This window comes from Suillus paluster (assembly GCF_016628075.1).
Source record: "Suillus paluster strain FC165 chromosome Unknown EDB91scaffold_107, whole genome shotgun sequence".
In the NCBI taxonomy this organism is placed as follows: Eukaryota; Fungi; Basidiomycota; class Agaricomycetes; order Boletales; family Suillaceae; genus Suillus; species Suillus paluster.
The window spans coordinates 31,512-50,678 of record NW_024537667.1 but is presented as its reverse complement, the minus strand read 5'-3'; the positions used below and the strand labels follow the sequence as shown (position 1 = coordinate 50,678).

General features: G+C 50.1%; 6 protein-coding genes across 6 annotated transcripts; 2 read left to right on the top strand and 4 right to left on the bottom strand.

Annotated features, from left to right (window-relative positions):
- Positions 1–2,160: 2,160 nt before the first annotated feature.
- On the bottom strand, positions 2,161–3,882 carry EDB91DRAFT_1166434 (uncharacterized protein). The gene is made up of 4 exons (XM_041319996.1): positions 3,406–3,882; positions 3,269–3,357; positions 2,968–3,216; positions 2,161–2,917 (listed from the first exon to the last, which is right to left on the bottom strand). Exons 1-4 carry the CDS (start codon positions 3,565–3,567, stop codon positions 2,338–2,340), a joined length of 1,080 nt encoding a protein of 359 aa, XP_041171273.1. The 5' UTR covers positions 3,568–3,882; the 3' UTR covers positions 2,161–2,337.
- Positions 3,883–6,361: 2,479 nt separating this feature from the next.
- EDB91DRAFT_1061692 (SH3-domain-containing protein) lies at positions 6,362–7,238 on the bottom strand (the record flags this gene model as incomplete). Its single annotated transcript, XM_041314472.1, has 4 exons — positions 6,362–6,402; positions 6,459–6,498; positions 6,557–6,874; positions 6,924–7,238. 4 exons carry the CDS (start codon positions 7,236–7,238, stop codon positions 6,362–6,364), a joined length of 714 nt encoding a protein of 237 aa, XP_041171272.1.
- Positions 7,239–8,026: 788 nt separating this feature from the next.
- On the top strand, positions 8,027–10,306 carry EDB91DRAFT_1254399 (kinase-like domain-containing protein; the record flags this gene model as incomplete). The annotated part of the gene is made up of 13 exons (XM_041323816.1): positions 8,027–8,208; positions 8,258–8,291; positions 8,345–8,445; positions 8,498–8,651; positions 8,714–8,932; positions 8,994–9,035; positions 9,083–9,268; positions 9,328–9,358; positions 9,411–9,481; positions 9,533–9,751; positions 9,799–9,990; positions 10,043–10,166; positions 10,224–10,306. 13 exons carry the CDS (start codon positions 8,027–8,029, stop codon positions 10,304–10,306), a joined length of 1,638 nt encoding a protein of 545 aa, XP_041171271.1.
- Positions 10,307–10,619: 313 nt separating this feature from the next.
- EDB91DRAFT_1166425 (uncharacterized protein) lies at positions 10,620–17,052 on the top strand. The gene is made up of 22 exons (XM_041319995.1): positions 10,620–10,841; positions 10,892–11,048; positions 11,102–11,533; positions 11,582–12,248; positions 12,271–12,289; positions 12,314–12,713; positions 12,747–12,753; positions 12,790–13,043; positions 13,065–13,106; positions 13,131–13,212; positions 13,234–13,323; positions 13,345–13,471; positions 13,514–13,645; positions 13,670–13,931; positions 13,953–13,992; positions 14,017–14,348; positions 14,373–14,697; positions 14,741–15,608; positions 15,658–15,892; positions 15,947–16,080; positions 16,133–16,224; positions 16,276–17,052. Exons 1-22 carry the CDS (start codon positions 10,758–10,760, stop codon positions 16,967–16,969), a joined length of 5,475 nt encoding a protein of 1,824 aa, XP_041171270.1. The 5' UTR covers positions 10,620–10,757; the 3' UTR covers positions 16,970–17,052.
- On the bottom strand, positions 17,053–18,469 carry EDB91DRAFT_1166420 (regulator of volume decrease after cellular swelling-domain-containing protein). The gene is made up of 4 exons (XM_041319994.1): positions 17,755–18,469; positions 17,485–17,696; positions 17,274–17,428; positions 17,053–17,215 (listed from the first exon to the last, which is right to left on the bottom strand). The coding sequence occupies exons 1-4, from the start codon at positions 18,138–18,140 to the stop codon at positions 17,105–17,107; spliced, it is 864 nt and encodes a 287-aa protein (XP_041171269.1). The 5' UTR covers positions 18,141–18,469; the 3' UTR covers positions 17,053–17,104.
- On the bottom strand, positions 18,254–19,166 carry EDB91DRAFT_1061690 (kinase-like domain-containing protein; the record flags this gene model as incomplete). The annotated part of the gene is made up of 4 exons (XM_041314471.1): positions 18,254–18,469; positions 18,521–18,739; positions 18,789–18,846; positions 18,985–19,166. Coding segments are annotated over 4 exons (675 nt in total), but the record flags the coding sequence as incomplete, so codon positions are not given.
- Between the last annotated feature and the right edge of the window lies 1 nt (position 19,167).

Here is a 19,167-nt window from a genome sequence, read left to right as displayed (position 1 = left end):
TTTACCCAAAAGTATAATTACCAGTAATTAACGTTCCGAACAAACAATGTGCATATGCTGCCGTAAAATTCATGGTTGGAGGGATCAATTGGGTGCGATAGTGCTTTGAGTTTTTAATTTAACCATCGATCCCTTTGATCGGAAAGTCGTTATATTGCCGAAGCCGCATCCTGCCGCCATCATAAGCCGCGCCAGGTTCGCGGGGATGTTTCTTCAGGTACATAGCATCAGTACTTAGGCTCTGTTTCTCCAGGTTTCTCCTTGTTTCTCCGGGGTTCAACGTAGCAGTTTTCGCAAAGTTGGAAAGAAGAAGGGCAACCAATATCACTCGTGCGCTTCAGGTTGGCTCTTGGCGTCAGCGGAATGTGCTCATCCGCAGTGGCGGTGGAAGTGAAGCCAAAATAATATAAGCGAGCATCGCCACTGTACACTCTGGTCAGCCAATCAAATTTGTTCCTCGTTCCACGTGACCCAAACTCAGCGAACACCGACTCAGCGAACGAAAGAACCTAATATTTTAAGTGGGTGGACAGCAGGAGAATATGAAAACAAAAATTTGTTCAAATCGAAACAAAACTTCCAGCGTCGGTGGGTCCATCCAGCCCTTGTGCGCTAATAGTCCAGAACATCATACTTATGGAGCCGTCAACGGCAGGCAACAGGGCCCATCAGTAGGATCGGAGCCTATAGGAGCCTATCAGACTATCCCTGGTGAGCAAACGACACGGCACCATATACAATACAGTCCTATTACTTACCATACCACATCCGTGCAGAACCTGCAACTAAGTTGGCGGCGCCGTTCCCACCGGGTGTGATAGGTAAGGCACTTACTTTCATGTTTCACGCGTGCCATCTTGAACCCCACTGTGTACGTTCCTCTTGGCAGGGGATATTCTCGGAGAAGGTTCTCCTTGAGTTCGCCGCCAACCCAGCCGACGACCGTGTCGACATGCCAGCCCTGGTCACTTTTGCTTTTGTTTATTCTCCAGGTTCTGGGGCCAGCACCAAGGCCAGTGAGAATGGGTATGAAAGCTCAATAACCCGAAGCCGCATAGGTGAAGGAGGTATCACAAACGCAGAGCGGACATGTCTGGGGTGCACAGCGGCCCAATAATTCGAGTGTGCAAAGCAGCTCCGGCCGTTACCCGATCTGAATCAAATTCAAATGGGGGCTAGTCGAACCAAAGTCAAACAAGCGTTGTAGCAGGGAGATCAGGCGCTCCTCCGTAGGAGGGCCAGAGGTCCTGGCAGAGTGGCTGGAGTCCTGGTCGTAGGTCCTGCAGGTCGTCTGTCCTCGCGATAGATAGAGTCGCCACATCCTGCCTTAGAGTTTTGGTTTGGGGTTTCCCTTGCAGTCCGAGCCCGGTCCATCGTCAGCACTTGGCACACTCACAGCATTACTCTTCAAAGTTGAGCAATGACGTCTAGTCCAAGATCTGGAATATACAGAGTCCAGACCAAGCGACCGTAGCTTTTGTAATGGCTTGCAGATGTCTTGGGGCGCTCTCTAGTCACAGGTGCGCTTTTTTTTCCAATTTATGTCTTGTGAGAGTAGTACTCTATGTAAGACAATACATTCTAGTCTAGGGACCCTGTGTCCCGCTGCGCCTCTAGATCCATGAATGTTCTGGTGTAAGGCGTGCCCCACCAGTCCGCAGTTCCCGCCTGCTGTTTCAGACATGCAATCTATCGGAGAAGTGACTTTATAGGTACGCGCGTGTGATGATATCTGAGCCAAATGGGATCGTCTGAACGCTTGAGATATATAAGTTTGTGGATGTACTACTTGAAGAACGTTAACTCAGTCTGTTTAGAAATGAAAGCCAATGACCCGCTCAGATGGCGATCAACGCCTTGTACACCTATTGTTAACTTGGAGATGATTTGGTGGACATTGCTTGTACTAATCAGTAATGTTGCATTCATCTTCATAGATGTAAACAAGACGCTAGTGTTACGAAGCCAAATTTGGGACACTCTTTGAGAGAGCGACAACTCAACTGCCTACCAAGGTGTTCCAACCGATTCCATATACTTTGAGGGAAACGCAATGAGACGCTCAACGTGCGACTGGTCGCTCGTACATCCTTTGAGCTCATGTCCTGGGATGAGAACACATACTAGGAAACATCTTCGCGTGCGATGGGCGGACGTCCTTTATTTTTTTATCCCGTTCACTATGACTTTTTTACAGGCTAGTAATGACAGCAAATGTGAGAAGCTATGAAATGAGAGACAAAGTGGATCCATCACGAACGATCGACGAGATCGAGTGACATAAGCGGCGGCGCAACACAAGGAACGCAAATGTGCAAGAGGAAGAAGGCTCGCCTACTAGGTACCTCTCTTCATCCCCAAGTGGACTTCAGAAGTATGACGCCACATGCAGTCACGTCGCATGGCATGAACTGTGGGGCAATCACGCTTATGATAACCACAGGCTTCCCAGCGGCATTCAATCTGCGCATTTGGGGGTCCCGCAAAATGACTAGTCTTACAATGTGCCTTTAACGCCTCCAGTGTCCCTGTAAATACGCAAAGTGTGTCATCCTGTAGCCATCGGCAGGAGAGAAGGAGGGGAGATGAGGGATGGCTATGAAGCGTGATGGGATATGGCTGGTTGATGGGTGGCTGATCTGAAGGGTAAGATGCATTTCTACCGTGACTTGCACAGGGCTGCGATGTAAAATTAATTTGCGAAAATTCCGCAGCCAAAGGCGGAAGTATCACAGGCGTGGATGGCCCACTCGGAGGGCGTGGCTGGGGGATGATAGAATTCTGCCATTGATACAACAACTCGTTGTACCCCGAGAAATGAGAGGTAGACATTTCAGGGTCAAAGACAAAAGGCGTATCATGGTTGGTGTATTCCGAGGGAAAAGTGGGACGAGAAAGGCAAACATCTGGATATGGCCTACGTGTGAGGGTCATTATGAGAAGAACAGATGTAGACGAAGGGCATACATTTGCAATGTGTATGAAGACGAGTAGTCACTTCCCATTGCAGAAGGACTAGAGCGCCTTACGATGGTGCCTCCTAACACAGGGTTGTAGTACTGGGTATTGTGAAAGGATGGCAGGTTTTGCGAGGCGCCATGATTGGAGACAGATGTAAACATATTGGTAGGATAGAAGACTGGGTAAACACTTTGTGGTTGTGGTATGGCCAAGGCCCGGGAGGGTGCGCCAGGAAAAGTGGGCTCAGCAGGATGGCTAGTAATCACAGTGTTATAGGTCTGCAAGGAAGAGAAACAATCAGACTAACTTGGGGTTTGACACTATAGTCAAATGGGGCGCTGTGAACCCATAGTTGGGACATATCGTTGAGCTCCGTACTAGCTTTGAAGGAGACATCTTCGGAGCGATCAGTGTGACAGAGAAGGACCACCTAAGAATTCTTACGATGTCGTTGGCGCAGGGAAGACTACTGGATGGGTTGACGAAGACACGATAAATATCGTTGTCGAGGACTCCTTGATCGACCACGCGCTGGTCTGGCGTGTGCTGTAGAAGAGCAATGAGAGCAAGTAATGACGATGATATACTAGGTCCTACAGATGCCATATATCAAGGAAATTCATCGGGGAGAGAATAAGTACTCTATGGTATTTATATGTGCAGGCAGGGGATACGTGAAGCTTCAGGCAAATAGAACCCATGATGGACCAAGTGGCAGCATTGCGTCATTCATGATTCGAGGACCGTCAATTTAGGTAAACGTGGCAGCTTGTGAGCATTCTGCGCTGTCTGAATGGCAAAACCGTACCTCATCTGTCCAATCCGAGACCCATGTCTTCCTTGCTGATGTCCGTATTTTAACTAGAAATGGTCATTTGGGTTGATTTCTGTCCGGATCGCCGACTGGGTTCCATAGGCATTATCAAGGGTCTAGTAGTTTGTTCTTGCTTAACGTTAACGTAACGTTATTATCCCGATCAGATCTCAGTAATACATCCGGGAACAGCCGGGCTCGTGTGTTTGATTAAACTCGGAAGATACGGTCTTGGCCTCCCCTAGTAATCAGACATTGAAAGCAGGAAGTCAGTCGTTCCTTCTTTTTCAAGGGTCGAAGACGCGGCGATGCGGAAGCGGGCGCTTAACGTTACTGTCAACTTCTGTGGCAGATACACTGGGTCTCGTATCCTACTATCCGCGCACCGATCTATGAACAGTTCAGCTGTGCGCGTTCACTTCCCAAAATATCTGGTCGAGGACGCTTACACTGGCAGTAGTTCTTGACTGGCTCTTGGGGTGACAGCGTCCGGCGCCTAGACTATGAACTATGTTTTGGGACAATAGTATGTTTGATTAAACTTCCTAAATGACTGGTCGAAGAAGCTTACACTGCCAGCAGTAGCTCTTGGTCGGCTCTTGGAGTAACAGCGTCCAGCGCCCGAGCCATGAACCGTATTCTGGGTAAATAATAGGTTTGATCAAACTTCCTAAACGACTGGCCTAAGACACACACTAATAGGATGTGGAAGATCTTGGTTGGCGCTTGGGATAGTAGCCTTTTGGATCGACCAAAATAATTCTGGTTCGCCCTGGCCGCCTGGTGTCCACATCCGAACTTGATTGGCAACGTGGCAGAGGTGGCAATACGCTTCCTGCCCTCGTCCGGTGATTGTTCACTAATCACAGTACTGCCATACAAAAAACCCATGCTGGGGATGACACAGTGGAAATTAATTCTACTCCCCAACGCGGTTGGGATTTACAAACAACCGTCTGCTGCAATCTAGTTTCGTCAACACCTTACTCACGATCAAAATTCACGGTGAAATCCAGGAACCCAGACAACACATTTGTATTACAGATCATGTAACCAAATTACAGAGCTAGTGAGTCGGTTCCATCTTCACAGTTCTTCCATCACTGATAAACCATCGGAACCGACTCCTCGGGGTAGAAGGCTAAGTGCTGTGCTTTTAAGAACAAGTCTGAATAATCGTCAACGAGTTGACCCTTGTATCTGCTTAGATGTGCCAGATTGAATCACCCCTGCTCACATGAGGATGTTTACATGTCACCCAGATGGGTGTGTTAACGTGTCCGAGTCACCCAGGTCGCACCCAGTGTATACGAGTATGTTTGTCCCCACTATCACCTAGCGAACGTTGATTGGATTAGCCAAGGTTGGCCGTCCAGTAATCCAAATGCGCTTCATTATGTTGCATAGAAAGACACCTTTGATTATCAGGCTGTCGCGTGATTATCTTGCACGAATTTTTGTCTCTACTGCATCTGAACCCGAAGGGGATGTTCTTTTGGAAGGTTCCGCTTGGGCTCACCACCAACCCAGCCTCAATCACCTTCGCTTCTGATTAATTCCGTCAGTTTCGCGTGCCATTCAACTCAAAGGGGAAGTTATTGGGGAAGGTTCTGCTTGAGCTCAGCGCCAACCCAGCCTCAGCCACCTTCGTGTTTGATCACTTCCATCTTTGTCGCGTGCCATTCAACTTAAAGGGGAAATTCTAGGGGAAGGCTCTGCTTGAGCTCACCGCCAACCCAGCCTCAGCCACCTTCGCGTCTGATTGCTTCCATCTTTTTCGCGTGACATCTAACTCAAAGGGGAAGTTCTCGGGGAAGGTTCTGCGTGAGCTTGCCGCCAACCTAGCCACTGGCCGTGTCGACAGACCAACTTCGACCACATTTACTTTGATTATTCTCCAAGTTCCGACGCCAGCAAGGGTGGGTACGGAAAGCTCAATAGCCCGAAGCCGCTTAGGTGAAGGAGGTATCACAACCGCCGGCCGTTCCCCGATCTAAATCAAATTCAAATGGAGGCTAGTCGAAATAAGCGTCAGCACCTACCACCTACACGGCCTTGCTCTTTGAAAATTGAGCGATGATGTCTAGTTCAGGATCAGCAATATATGGTAGACCAAGCGACGGCAGCTTTGGCTTTGGTAAAGGCTTGCGGATGCCAATGGGGGTCACAGGTGCGCCTGAAAGGTTGAGGTAGGTAAGTTCACCGGAAGAGCAGATAGAGTCTAGCTCTCAATAAGACATAACTTATTTTTTTTTATAAACACCACCGAATGTGAGACGCGGTGCAGAAGAAATTCGTTCATTCGTGATCGTCCGTGGTCACCAAACAGCGTGAGTTTTCAATTTGCGTTGCTGTCGGTGTACGAACGGGGAAATGCCCGATGCTGGACTTAGTGACATGTATAGACCAAGCAAGGACAAATGAACGCAAGCGAACGGTTGGGTCACCAAGAGCCTCCAAGAGCACGCAGTAATTCCGGTGTGAAGTAATCCCAGGGGAATATACAGGGGGGATATTTATTAATAAGACACGATATCAGGTCCATGAGATATCAAAAGTTCCGAACCATGAGTCGAAGCTACGCCATCAGAATATCGCTCTGACTAATCCACCGCCAATGGCAGCACCTGTAAGGGCGTATTAATTACATCCGACCTACATTTCTCTTTAATAAATTGCTTACCAGCACCAAACCCGACACCTCCTGCAGCTGAGTGGGCCATCTAGGTAAATATAACTGTATGAACTTACGCCCATAGTGATAAAGGTGAAAGAACATACCGTATTGCCATACTTGCCGAATTTATTCTTCTTTTCCGCCTGACCAGATGCTTCCTGCAGACCAACAGAGTTGACGCCTACACCCGCAGCGGGAGGCTTATCCATCCCATGCAAAGCGGCACCAAATGGCCTGTACGGTTTCTTCGCTGTCGTCGCAACTCCATCAACTTGTGCAGGGGCAGAAGCGTCTAATCTCTCGACATGATTAGACGGGAATAGAGCCTCCCGACCGCGTGCGCGACCGAGCCACCAATCTTGGTTCTTCTCTGAGACAACCTCGATGAGTTCGCCAGCAGAGAACGAGAGATCGTTTGGCTCCTGGTTGCAAAAGTAAACACTGCAAAGATATGAATGATAAGCAACTCACTGAACCGTCCTCGTTGTATGCCCAGGTCGCTTTCGCGAATCTAGGTTGCTGTGAGGGAGAGGATGAGATCACAGGCGCTTGAACAGGTGGAGGGGGGATCGCTCTAGGCATGACAGCTGGACTGACAACCCTGACGCTGGTTGTGACAACTGACTGACCGGCGCCGCCGGGTAGTCGTGATACAATTTCACGCATGGTGCTGGCGTCTTCGGTAGACATGTAGTTCTGAGACTCGAGGAAGGAGACATTGAGCTGCAATTGTGTCGCGACGTGGGCGAGGAGTACGGCGGACTGGGTATCATGTGGGACTGTCATTGTGGTTTGTTGAGAGAGATGAGAGTAATGATGACAGTTGGCTGTGCATGTGCACCGCGTTCAGTAAAAAGGATGCCGGCCTGCAATTCAAGAACAATTCAACTGTAGAGATGTCGAGATTTCAAGTCCAAGTGCTACGCGGAGCCCTCATGGACTATGGCCATCCTTTCAGATCACAGACAGTATACACTTGCACCCGGGTCAGTACGTACATAATAAGTATACTGTCGTCTTAGACATCGCCTACGATATTCAGTTCTCAGCAGCTTGAAGAAGAGGACCCATATCTCCTGATACCTCTCAAGGATATCTACACAGGCATTCTGGTGCCCAACACCTTTTTGGTTCTTTACCTCAATACAACTCACATGCATCAAATCAACACGATTCGGCTTCTGCCTACTCTCCTTCCTTTGCAGCATCATCCATGACTTCAAACCTGACTTGATTGCTCAATCCCGTTTCAACCTCGTTCACATTTACTTCAGCAGGCTATAATGCCAATTCTACTCGTCCTGGCTATCAGAACGCCTTCCCATCAGGGGTGAACGCGTTGGAGTAGGGGACCCCTAGGCAGAGGGTGAGAGCAGAGGGAGGTTTGACGGTGTTTGGGCCGGGTTTAGCCGAGGCAGAGTTGTCAGAGTCTTCGGAAGCAGTAGCAAGGCAAGTTCAGCACGAGAGTCAGTCGATAGCCAGAGTAGAGGAGTAGGCCACTCCAGCGTCAAGCGCTCCAGGTACACAATCAACCTACTGCGACTTCCACCACCCCTTCAGGTCACGGGTTTCCTATGCAGTTTTCTTACACCTATCAACCACCTAATATTCGCCAATCCGTGGTCGAGTCGCAGATCTTAGACAGTATCGGTCGCTCAAAACGCCATAGAGAGGATGACGACGACGACGACGACCAACCTCGAACTATGATACCCAAACTACAGGAGTTTCCAGAGCTCGCGAACAAACTGAAACCGTGCGCTCTCCATTTAACTCCACCACATCCATACTAACAAATCACACAGATCAGGTGCGTGTGCTCGGTGCAAAAGCTTGAAGGTAAGGTATCTTTTTGCTCTATTTCAAATATCAAGACACCTCCACCACGCTAGGTCCGGTGTGAATTCAGGGGCGATAACGATACCTGCAAACGGTGCACGGGTGCCGCTCAAGAATGTGTCATTCCTGGGCGCAAACCACGTCGGACCCTACCGTACGTGCTCATTTGGTCTCCAGATTTGTGCAAATTAAGAAGTCAGCATTAGCGAACGAGAACACCTTTTGAATCAGATTCGTGAACAAGCTGCTCAAATTCAGGAGCTTATGGCGCAAACAGGTGTTATGCAAGGCGGTGGAGCATCCCAGCAACCCTGGTCACAGTCAGCCTATCCCATTCCAAGTTTTGGAATGAATCTTGGAGTTAGTGGTCTTCTATGGTAGATCTGTGAAGTGTTGACGATTCTTTGGTTCTGGATGAGTAGTCGGGTATGCCCAGCGCACATCAAGGATTATTTCCCAACTGGGTGCCATCCACCCCACCTACCGCTTCCGATGTCTTTCCCTCCACTCAGCTTACTCCCTCGATCACCATCCCAGACTTAACTGGGCTCATCACCCGATGCAGCCAAGACCCTCTCTCTGGCGGCACGTACGGAAATATTTACAAATGTATATATCATGGACCAGGTAGTGATGTAGAGGTTCGTGCGGATGTTACAGTTCTTCCACGTTTACGTTTACTGACGTATCACTTACTCGCAGGTCGCCGTCAAAGCAATTCGACCGCAATTCTTCACTGCTGAGGTAATTTTCTGTGGCATGGAACAGACAGTTTTGATCAGTCTTCTTAGGTATTTCGGAGAGAGCTCGGGATTTGGAAGAGGTTGCGACATCGTAATATTTTGAAGTTCATGGGTACTACTTCGGACTTTGGCCCTTCTGTGGCTCTGGTTGCTCCGTGGATAGTCAACGGCACTCTAACGTCGTTCCTCGATGAGAAAAACGAAATTCTCACGCTGCGTGATCGTCTTCTTCTGGTGAGACCTTTAAGGACTTTCTTGGTTTGCGCGTTCGAGCTCATCATTTTGTACCCAAGCTCTGCGACGTTGCCGCTGGCCTCAACTATCGTGAGTAAATGCAGGGACCCGCATGGCAAGAATTAATATATCGGACACTCAGTTCATACATTTAGCCTTACTATAGACGGACATACACATTCCAATCCAGTCGTCCACGGAGACCTCACTGGTGTAAGGCCCCCCCATCTCTTCTAATTCTTCATGCTAACGATCGACTGCAAGACCAATGTCCTCATCGGTAGCGATGGCACTGCATATCTTGCAGACTTTGGCCTTTCGGGAACCTTGACCAAATTGCCCGGGATGACGTACCTCGCGAAGATGAGCTGTCGTCCAGGAGCAGTGAGGTGGACAGCTCCTGAACTTTTTTCTGAGGAAGAATCAGACTCTGCGATCACCACTCAGAGTGATATTTACTCCTTTGGTGGGATTATACTTCAAGTAAGTCGTTCCCTCTTGCTAATGCAGTTTATTAACTGGTCTTGCAGGTCCTGACGGGAAAAGTGCCCTGGCCCCACTTGAACCGTGAAGCTGCAATCTTGAGGAAGGTAATCATTGAGGGGGAAATACATCCTCGTCCAGACGACGATCGTGTTACCGACCAGCAATGGAATTTCATGACCCGTTGCTGGTCTCAGACACCCACCAATCGACCCCCCGCCGAAGAAGCACTTCAATTTGTTGATTGCGAACTGAGCTTGCTGTGGTTGAGTGATGATGGTCTAGTTGCAGATACCCCTTCGTACAACGACCATCCGTCTTCATCCTCCCCCTACTTCAGTTGTTTTTCTTCACCCTCTTTTGGAATCAGCAAGGATCATGGTTGATCCTTTGTGGCAGGATACCTTGGTCCCTGGTACGCATGACGCTGATGCCGCTATAAAAGTTCGTTTTGCTGACGCTCTCACCACAGGTTTCCAGTGGATCGGTCAAATGCAGTTATACGCCCAAGATTACCAGATGTACGAGCCACAGCACTTGGGTTCGATGTCATGAGTTTTGCCTTCGCAGGCACCCGTTATACCGTATCAGCGCTATGTTGCTGTACTAGTACTGTTCTTTGTTTTTGCGCTTTGCCCGTGTATTATGCTGTTGACCTTGTGCAGCACGAGGTGCGGGAACTAAATGGGATGAATATTCGTTCTTGTTTCATGTACTAGGATCATGGTGCGAAATCAAGTAGAAAAGAAGCGCTCGATTGAATCCGAGTAGATTTTGAGTTGTGGATCTGCAAACTGCGCGGGCGCGGAATGTTTAAGACGCATATAGTACGCATACTTATGGACTGCAATTGCAATAAGGAGTGTATGTTGCACGTGACTCATTTCTTTCTTGAATTGCCTACTGACCGATTCCTCCTTTCCGCGTTCTCGTTTATCCTAGTCCAGGCTTCTTTGAATCTTGCGAACATATCTGAGCCAGAAAAAGGCTTTCTGAACTGCTTTCCATGTCAAATATCTCACAAATTCAACCCACAGTTCCTCCTCCTGTTCAAACAGCGTCATCTGAACCGGGGGAGAAGGATGCTGACGTGCGTTCATCTTTACTTGTGTCTTATTTCTCTAATTATTGATCATTTAGTTCATTGTGCTTCGACAACTGAATAAGCGAGCCCGTGTTCGCCTTTCAAAAGAACCCATAAACCTTTCACCCATCCCAGGCAGGGCCTCCTTATTCGCGGTTGCCAACTCTCGAGGATGGTTTGCAGCAGTCGCCCGGGATTCTGATTCCGGAACCAGTATGTATAGATTTCATACGCTCTGTAGATAGTTCTGAGTTGCGTCCTTGTAGCCCTCGTGCTGTCGCCACTCAGCGACCTTCGCTCTGCATTTACCACTGCTAGCGATACAGATGACCAAACGTATCAGCCTCAAAGGAAGGTTTATTTGGGTGCCGCCACTCCAAATATTATTGTATTTGCATGCAATGACTCCAGACTGGTTGTTGGATTTGCTGAGGGATCGATCATGGCTTACGCCACAGAACACCTATTCTCCCCTGGAGACACTTCCGTCACTCCCATTTACTCACTTCCTCCTGTGTCTTCATCTTCCATTGTTTCAATATCTCCAAATACAGGAGACCTTACCGAGCTTGTGGCTATCTTACGGGATTCCCAAGGTGGCTCAAATGCATTGGCAGTAGAGCTTCTCGACCTCCAGAAGCTTGTATCTGTAGGGGGTTGGGTAGCAGGTAGCTCACCCAATACTATTCCCGCATCAAGTGCGTATCTTCTTGTGATGTCATGATGATATTTTGACTGTTGCACAGTATCCTGGTCCCCCAAGGGCAAGCAACTTGCGCTGGGTATGAGAAGCGGTTCTATCGTCACATACGCCCCTACCTCTACCTCCGCTCCCAAGTCGAGCATTCCAACCCCACCATCAGCTTCTAATGCCTCCGTCATATCAACGACTTGGCTGTCCGCTTCGTCTTTCCACGCGATCTACGCGCAGCTGCCTCTTAACCCAGATGTCGAACAAACACACTTTCATGTCTCCCTTGACGCCAAATCCAATTCCGCACAAGACCTGAAATTCTCCTCTCCGTATTTCCCTTCGCCCGGGCTGCGTCCACCTGGTGCGTTCATTGTGTGTTTGCGTGGGTGGGATCCCGCGAAGATACTGTTGTTTGTGGGAGATAGTACTTCATCAGATATTGGGGCGCTTGGATGTGTAGGAGAGAACTGGTCGAATCTGTCACTTGAGGAAACGTCGACGCCCAGCCTCCCACTAGACAAGGACATGAACGACACTGTCCTCATTGGCCTAGAGCTTGATTTAACTAGCACCGAGCCGTTCCACCATACGAGCGCGTCCGGGGAGGGTGTCCAGTTGCCACCTTCACCTGTCATGTACGCATATGTATCGGATGGGACAATAGCAGGTTGGCATGTCCTCAACATCAAGGGAACACCTTACCCAGGCATGGTAACTCAGTCGTCGGGAACGACGATGAAGTGCTCCGACACTCTCAGCCGTTCCAACCGCAATCATGCGGGAGCCGTCGAACGACATGCATGCGTCTCCTATCGAACCCACTCCTCCATCCACGTCCGCACCTGCCAGCACGTCACCTTTCGGCCAGACAGCCCCTGATTTTGGTCAGGCGTCCGCGTTCGGGAAGCAGCCTTCGTTTGGACAGACATCTTTCGGTCAATCTCCCTTCGGCCAGATATCAACAACCAATGCATTTGGCCAGCGGACTACATCTGCGTTTGGACAAACGTCGCCAACGTCAGTATTTGCTCAGCCATCTTTCGGCCAACCGTCATTTGGCCAGTCATCATTCGGACAAGCTGCACCTGCGTTTGGATCTGCCGCTCCATCAACTTCACCGTTTGGCCAAGCTGCGAAGTCTGCTTTCGATACCACACCTAAATCAGGAGGGTTTGGGGCATTTAGTAATGTTGGGCCCTCAAAATTTGGACAAACAGAGTTTGGGTTTGGAGGAGCACAAACTACTGCGCCTCCGCAGAGTGCACCAGCACCGACTCCTGCAGAAGATAGCATGGCAGATGACACACCCGCCTTTGCTGGGATGCTCTCGCTCGGTGGTGGTGACCCTGCACCTCAGAGTGCTGATTCAAGGCCCTCTATATTCGGGAGCGCCGCAATGACTCAAACCTCTCCTGCAAGTGATTCGTCTGGAGGTGGACTCATCAAGCCTGGAACTGGCTTTGGAGCTTTTGGAAACAACGCGGGTCAGCAAAAGAGCCCATTCGGTGGATTTGGTGGCACATCGACTACATCAGCATTTGGAGGTGCGTCCCCAGCAACCTCATCGGCGTTTGGAAGTGCGGCCCCCGCAACCACTGCAGCATTTGGATCTACTTCTGGATTCGGCAATAACGGATTTGAAGCTACATCTAACTCTAGCTTTGGGAAGACTGGTTTTGGACAGTCTGGGTTCGGACAATCTAGCTTTGGAACGCCAGCTTTTGGCAAAGCGAGCTTTGGAGCAGCTGCCACTGCTGCACCCACAACAGCGCCTGCTTCCGGAGGCTTTGCCGCGTTTGCAGCAGATGCCCCAAGTGCATTCGGAGCTGCTGCTTCCAATGCAGGTGCTCAGAAGTCGGTATGGGCCAGTACACCAACCAATGCCACAAAACCCGATGCACCAAAACCTACCCTCACAATCAACACACCACGCGAAGTTTCTGTACCACGCGACGAAAGTCTATCTCCTTCCCCTGTCACACAGAGGGGTGAAGAAGCTGAGTCTGGATTCAAGAGCTCAGCGCCAGCTCCAACGACGGGCGCCTTCAGCGCTTTGAAGTCATCTTCATCCGCTTTCTCGTTGAAACCCTCCTCTGGATTCGGATTGGGAGAGCCAGTGAAAGATTCTCCGTTTTTCAAGCCGCCAGCGCAGCCACACGTCTCTGCATTTACTCTTGCAACGACTACGCCGTCGACACCGCTCAAGCCTACCACTGGGGCTCCTGCTTTCGGTCAGTCGTCGATGCCTGGCGCTATAACGAAGGGCCCCTTCGGGACTACCACCCCCGGTTCTCCAGCAGCTACCAGCACACATGCATTCGGTACAACATCCATGCCAGGAGGAGCGTTCAAGAGCCCATCTAGCCCACCCAAGTCAGTCTTCGCGGCACCTTCAACGGGTGGTTTCAGTGCTTTTGCATCAGATACAGGTGGAGGTTTCAGCGCGTTTTCGGGTGCACCAAAGTCGTTTGGCGAGCTGTTGAAGAGCACTAGTGACGATGCGAAGGAACCTGCGAAGGAACCTACGAAGACGGAATCTGTCAAGGTGTTCAACGCTGAGCCTGAGACGCCTGCCAAAGAGGTTACAAGTGTCAAGGCAGAGGAACCGCCTACGCCTACTACGCCCGTTGCAAAGGCGGGGACTGTAAAGGAAGAGGCGACTCCAACGAGAGCAACCACTCCGCCAACGCCCGCGGTCCAGGAGAAAGCGCAGGAGGCGAAAGGCAAGGGGACTTTGCCTCACGAACCTTCTTTGGAGTCCATCTCTTCTTCGACGGCGTCATCCTTCGTCGATATTTCTGCTGAAGATGCAGCTGAGGGTGCTGAGGATTCGACTGTTGAAGATTCGGATGAGGATGGAGAGCTTGAGGACGACACCGAGTCGTTTATTTCTGATGATGAATCGGAGGAGTCTGAGTTGCCGGATGAGCAGGACGAGCGGGAAGAGGAAGAGCTGGAAGAACGAGAGAAAGAACTGGAGAAGGAGCTGGAGAAAGAGTTGGAGAAAGAGTTAGAGCAAGAGCAAGAAGAGCAGGAGGAAGAGCCAGAAGAGCAGACTCAAGAGGGGAAGGCTGAGCCGACAACGGTTCCTCCTTCCATCCCATCATCTGCTGCCAGGTCTCGATCAACCACTCCAAAAGGGGATTTACCGACCATCACATTGTCAAGGTCGCCTTCCCCTCCGCCTCAAAGAATTTCTCCAGTTAGGGAGCACAGCACTACACCACCCTGGATCACCCATACCTGAGTCTCAACATGCTACATCTCCCGTGGCTTCGCCTCTTCCAAAGCCTCCCGCCTCCTCCCCATTCTCTATGACTCCCAGGACGGGTACCCGACCGGTCAAAAGCTCACCTCTTGCGAGTGCCCCCCTCACCGGAGATACGGAAGCTCCCACTTTTCTACCCCAAGTGTCAAAATCAGTGCCTCCAGCTATGGTGCCGCATCCTGCCTCACCGAGACCGCAATTCGGCGCATGGGTACCACCCATGAAGCAGGAGGTGGAGTCTGATTCGTCTTCTCGGCCTGGAATGCCTCCGGGTCTTTTTGGCAAGAGCGCGAGTGCACCAGAAATTACGACGTTGCCTATGCCGCCAGCGTTTACACTACCTCCAAAGCCGATCTTCGGTGCTCTGCCGCCTGCACCGATCTTCTGCGCTCTGCCGCCTGCACCGTCTAGCATCTTCGGTGCTTTACCACCTGTACCGTCTAGCATTTTCGGTGCTCCAGCTCCAACTCGGACTCCAACGCCGCCAGTCTTTACGCCCCCTCCTGCGGGCCTCTTTGGTTTTACGAAGCCGAGCGAGAGTCCCAGTGCGACTCCGGCGTCTCCCAGCACCTTCGGCATGCCAGTCAAAACTCCGGAAGCGTCTCCTGCTCTTACTCCTCCACCTTCTAGCGTTTTCGGTGGCTTCAAGCCACCTGGTGCTGTACCCGCTACTCCCATGTCTCTGTCTCCAGGCCCGTTGCTACCTGCAGTTCCCCCTCCTTCCATATCCCCACCAACTCCGCCTATCGAGCAAGGGATGCAGTCAGAGTGCTCGTTTATGGTCTCACGTCTAACTTGGGAACTCGACAATGTAAGTTCGCGATACGAAAATTGGAACTGAAGGCTTAACCTGTGGTCAGTTAAAAACCATGGCCGCGCGTGCAACGCAGCAGGCCGCGGAACTCAAGTCAAAGAAAGCACCAGGACAATCACACGTGAAAGCAGACCTTAGAGATGCAACAAAATGGGCGCCCGGCGACATCCAGGAGTATGGTCGTGTAATGACTGGAGTCCAGAGCGACATCACAGAAATAAAGGAGCAACGGAAGCTTCTTAAACAGTCACTGAAGGAGCTTGAGAGCTGTATGTTAAAAGGTTGGTTGTTCATGCTGAGATTACGAACACCAGAGTCTGATTCGTGGGATATAGCCGGAACGAGAAAGGAGGAGATTATTCGATTTAGCCGAGCGCAGACGGACAGTGAATTTGCGAAGATGCTCAAGATCAGAACGCTTGGACCAGAATATCTGGAGACTCAGTCGCAACTGCGGAGGGATATACGGGTACAGTTCTCTCTCGGTGATTGACTGGACAATATACTGATTTCGTGGACAGGCAATGAGAGACCGTGTGCAAAAGCTCGAGGACCACCTGCAATCCTCTAAGAAGAGGATCGCTGAGTTAAAGCAAGGCAAACCCAGTCTAAAGTTCGTTGTCCATTTTTGCGCACCCGCCGACGTCTCATACCTTGCTTACAGGGCACCATCTTTGGACACCGTGAACCGTACCTTCCGCAACATTGACATCAAAATCACGCAACAAAGCGGGGATGTCGCCAAGCTCCAGCAGCGAATGAATAAGCTGGACTTGTCCTCTGACGTCCTTAGTTCACGAGACAAACGACTCTCAGAATCAGGCGCTAAGAAACCATCGAGCATGATTCCCCATGTAGCAGTTACCACGGCTGCTGCATTGAATGCGGAACGCTCTGCGCAGAAGTTGAAACGGGCTCTGCTGGCGGCGAGGAAAGAACCCTTGCTTAACAACAAAACAGTCTCCAATCCTACGCCTACATCATTCCTAACGCCAAGCAGGGCAGGAGTTACACGAGCGCCTGAGACATCTACTCCTGCTGGGCTTATTTCACTTCCTACGGGCGCCTTGCCTGCGTTCAAAACGCCTACGTTCACGCCCGGGTGGTCGCCAGAAACGTCCATCAGTTACGATGATTCTGCGTCATACACAGCGTCCTCTTCGCGTCGCACACACCGAACACCAAGACATGGATCTTCAGCTAAATCGGCGACCATGCTGAAGTTGGAGAGTCTCGAGGCTTCTCCAACGCCCGCACCAAAGGCACCCGCTGCCGCATTTGACTGGGGACCGTTGCCGACTGCCACACCAAAAACAACACTGCCTGCTGATGTTCGGGGTTTCGGTTTCAGGTCGTAAAATCAAGACTGATATGGTTTGATGATCGAATAGTTATGTACTGGGTGTCTCGATTATGTGTTTGATCCTTGATGAAATAGATACTTTTGCTCATGCCGTTTGTTTTAAATATCAACGTTCAGAACTGGTAGCCGATCATCGTTCCCCTTCCCCTTCGCTTTCGACATCCTCGCCAGCGCCGTTGACGTCATTCTTGTCTGGATGGTATGGATCATCGATGATCGACTCCAGATGCTCGAGAGCCGCCTGCGTGAAGTGTCTAGTACGGTGCATAACGACTGTTGTTGACGAAATCACTGCGCACCCGGCCAACCTCACTGAGTTCCTCGCCCTCTTCGCCCGTAAATGTCTCGAAGGCACTTTCATCAACAAACGTTTCTTCCAAGTCATCGTCATCTGACATATTTGGATCTGGGTGGAGAGAGGCGCAGACAGACATTGCCTCAAATATCGACTCCACTGATCGGATGACTACTGTCAGCTTGTGTGGTGTGTTTTGACCTTAGATCACTTACGAGAAGCAGGGTTGGATGGGATAATGCTCAACTCTCGCATGTTGGCGGCATCATCATTTTCAGGTGACTCAGCTGCTGCGAGTTCTCCGACGAGCTCGTCTAGCTGACAATATATTGACGGTCCAGATTCTGGACGCGCAATGGCGTGCAAGGTGATGGCAGGGTATGGGACCTGAAATCCAACCCCGGTGGAAGACATGAAGACAAGGGCACTGCGAGGGGCAAAACGTCAGATCGGTGAGATAACTGGCGATTCACCGATCTAAATACCTCTCGATCACGAACAATGTTCCATTCGCGCAATCTTGTTCGGTGAATGTATGGAGGGGGGGATCAAGCGTAACGCGTACGTTATCCTCTTTGTGGCGCAGAACAGGAGGGATGTCATTGAACGATGCAGGAGTCGATCCCACTATATTTCTGTGCTCCTCAACAGAGACATATTGTGGAACGGATGAGATCAACGCCGTGGAGACCATCGTATGTAGTAAATTCGATTTCACTTTGATGGAAATGCTTGTAAGTAAATGAAATCGGAGATTGCCGCTTATAAGCCCACAAGTCTGTATGCGTTGTGGGTTGAAGAGAAAGGACAACATCACAACTAGTAAGTAGTAGATTAGTACCAGTGTCGGTCTGACGGGGAATCCTGTCATCGTGCACCAAAAATATATAAGCACTGTACATGTTATAGTATTATATAGATAGTATAGCAAATGATTCACCGGCACTATCGTGTATGCAATAGTAAATCACATCATTCGCTCAATTACAGCAAGCTCAGCTGGCTGACAACAAATTGAAGTGCTTCTTTGGCAGAAGGCCGATCGTTGGGTGTCCTCGACCAACAAGAGACCATAAAATTCCAGTGCTGGTCACTGATACGTTCGTCGTCTGGACGAGGATGTATTGTACCCTCATACACTCTAACCGCGATTGTGCCCTCCTTAGTCAAGTGACGCCAAGGCACGTTTCCCGTCAAAACCTGCAGGTTCATTGGGTTAGAAAGCTGCATTAGTAAGAAGACACGACTTACTTGAAGCATGATGCTACCAAGGGAGTAAATGTCACTCTGAGTGGTGACTGCAGAGGCTGATTCATCCTCAGAAAGAAGTTCAGGAGCTGTCCACCTCACTGCTCCTGGACAATGGCTCATCTTCGCGAGGTACGTCATGCCGGTCGACGCATGCAAAGTTCCGGAAAGGCCAAAATCCGCAAGATATGCTTTTTTATCGCCACTGATGAGGACATTGTTCTTGCAGTTGATCATTAGTATGAGGGATGGAACAAATGAGGAATCTTACACCAGTGAGGTCCCCGTGGACAACTGGATTCAAGGTTGTGTGTCCGTCTTCAGTGAAGCTGAACGTATGAACTAGAGGTAATCATATATATATATTTCTATGCACATGCGCGCCTTCACTCACGGTAGTTAAGGCCGGCGGCAGTGTCACGGAGCTTGAACACGAAACAGTGAGCTCGAAGGCGCAAATAGGGAACGCACTTAAAGTGCTCACCAGAAACAGACGTTCAAGCAGTGTAAGGGTCTCGTTGTTGTGGTTAAGAAACGATGTCAGAGTGCCGTTGACTATCCACGGAGCAACCAATGCCGCAGACGGACCAAAGTCCGAAGTAGTACCCATTAACTTCAAGATATTACAATGTCGTAACCTTTTCCAAATC

Coding starts and splice junctions, on each gene's coding strand:
- EDB91DRAFT_1166434 (XM_041319996.1), bottom strand. CDS start 3,567: ATGGCATCTGTAGGACCTAGTATATCATCGTCATTACTTGCTCTCATT. Junction 3,217..3,268: donor ACTATAGTGTCAAACCCCAA/GTTAGTCTGATT, acceptor TGTGATTACTAG/CCATCCTGCTGAGCCCACTT. Junction 2,918..2,967: donor TCTTCATACACATTGCAAAT/GTATGCCCTTCG, acceptor CCTCACACGTAG/GCCATATCCAGATGTTTGCC.
- EDB91DRAFT_1166425 (XM_041319995.1), top strand. CDS start 10,758: ATGTCAAATATCTCACAAATTCAACCCACAGTTCCTCCTCCTGTTCAA. Junction 11,534..11,581: donor CAATACTATTCCCGCATCAA/GTGCGTATCTTC, acceptor ACTGTTGCACAG/TATCCTGGTCCCCCAAGGGC. Junction 16,081..16,132: donor AACTGCGGAGGGATATACGG/GTACAGTTCTCT, acceptor TTTCGTGGACAG/GCAATGAGAGACCGTGTGCA.
- EDB91DRAFT_1166420 (XM_041319994.1), bottom strand. CDS start 18,140: ATGACAGGATTCCCCGTCAGACCGACACTGGTACTAATCTACTACTTA. Junction 17,697..17,754: donor ACATTGTTCGTGATCGAGAG/GTATTTAGATCG, acceptor TGCCCCTCGCAG/TGCCCTTGTCTTCATGTCTT. Junction 17,429..17,484: donor CCCATCCAACCCTGCTTCTC/GTAAGTGATCTA, acceptor TCATCCGATCAG/TGGAGTCGATATTTGAGGCA.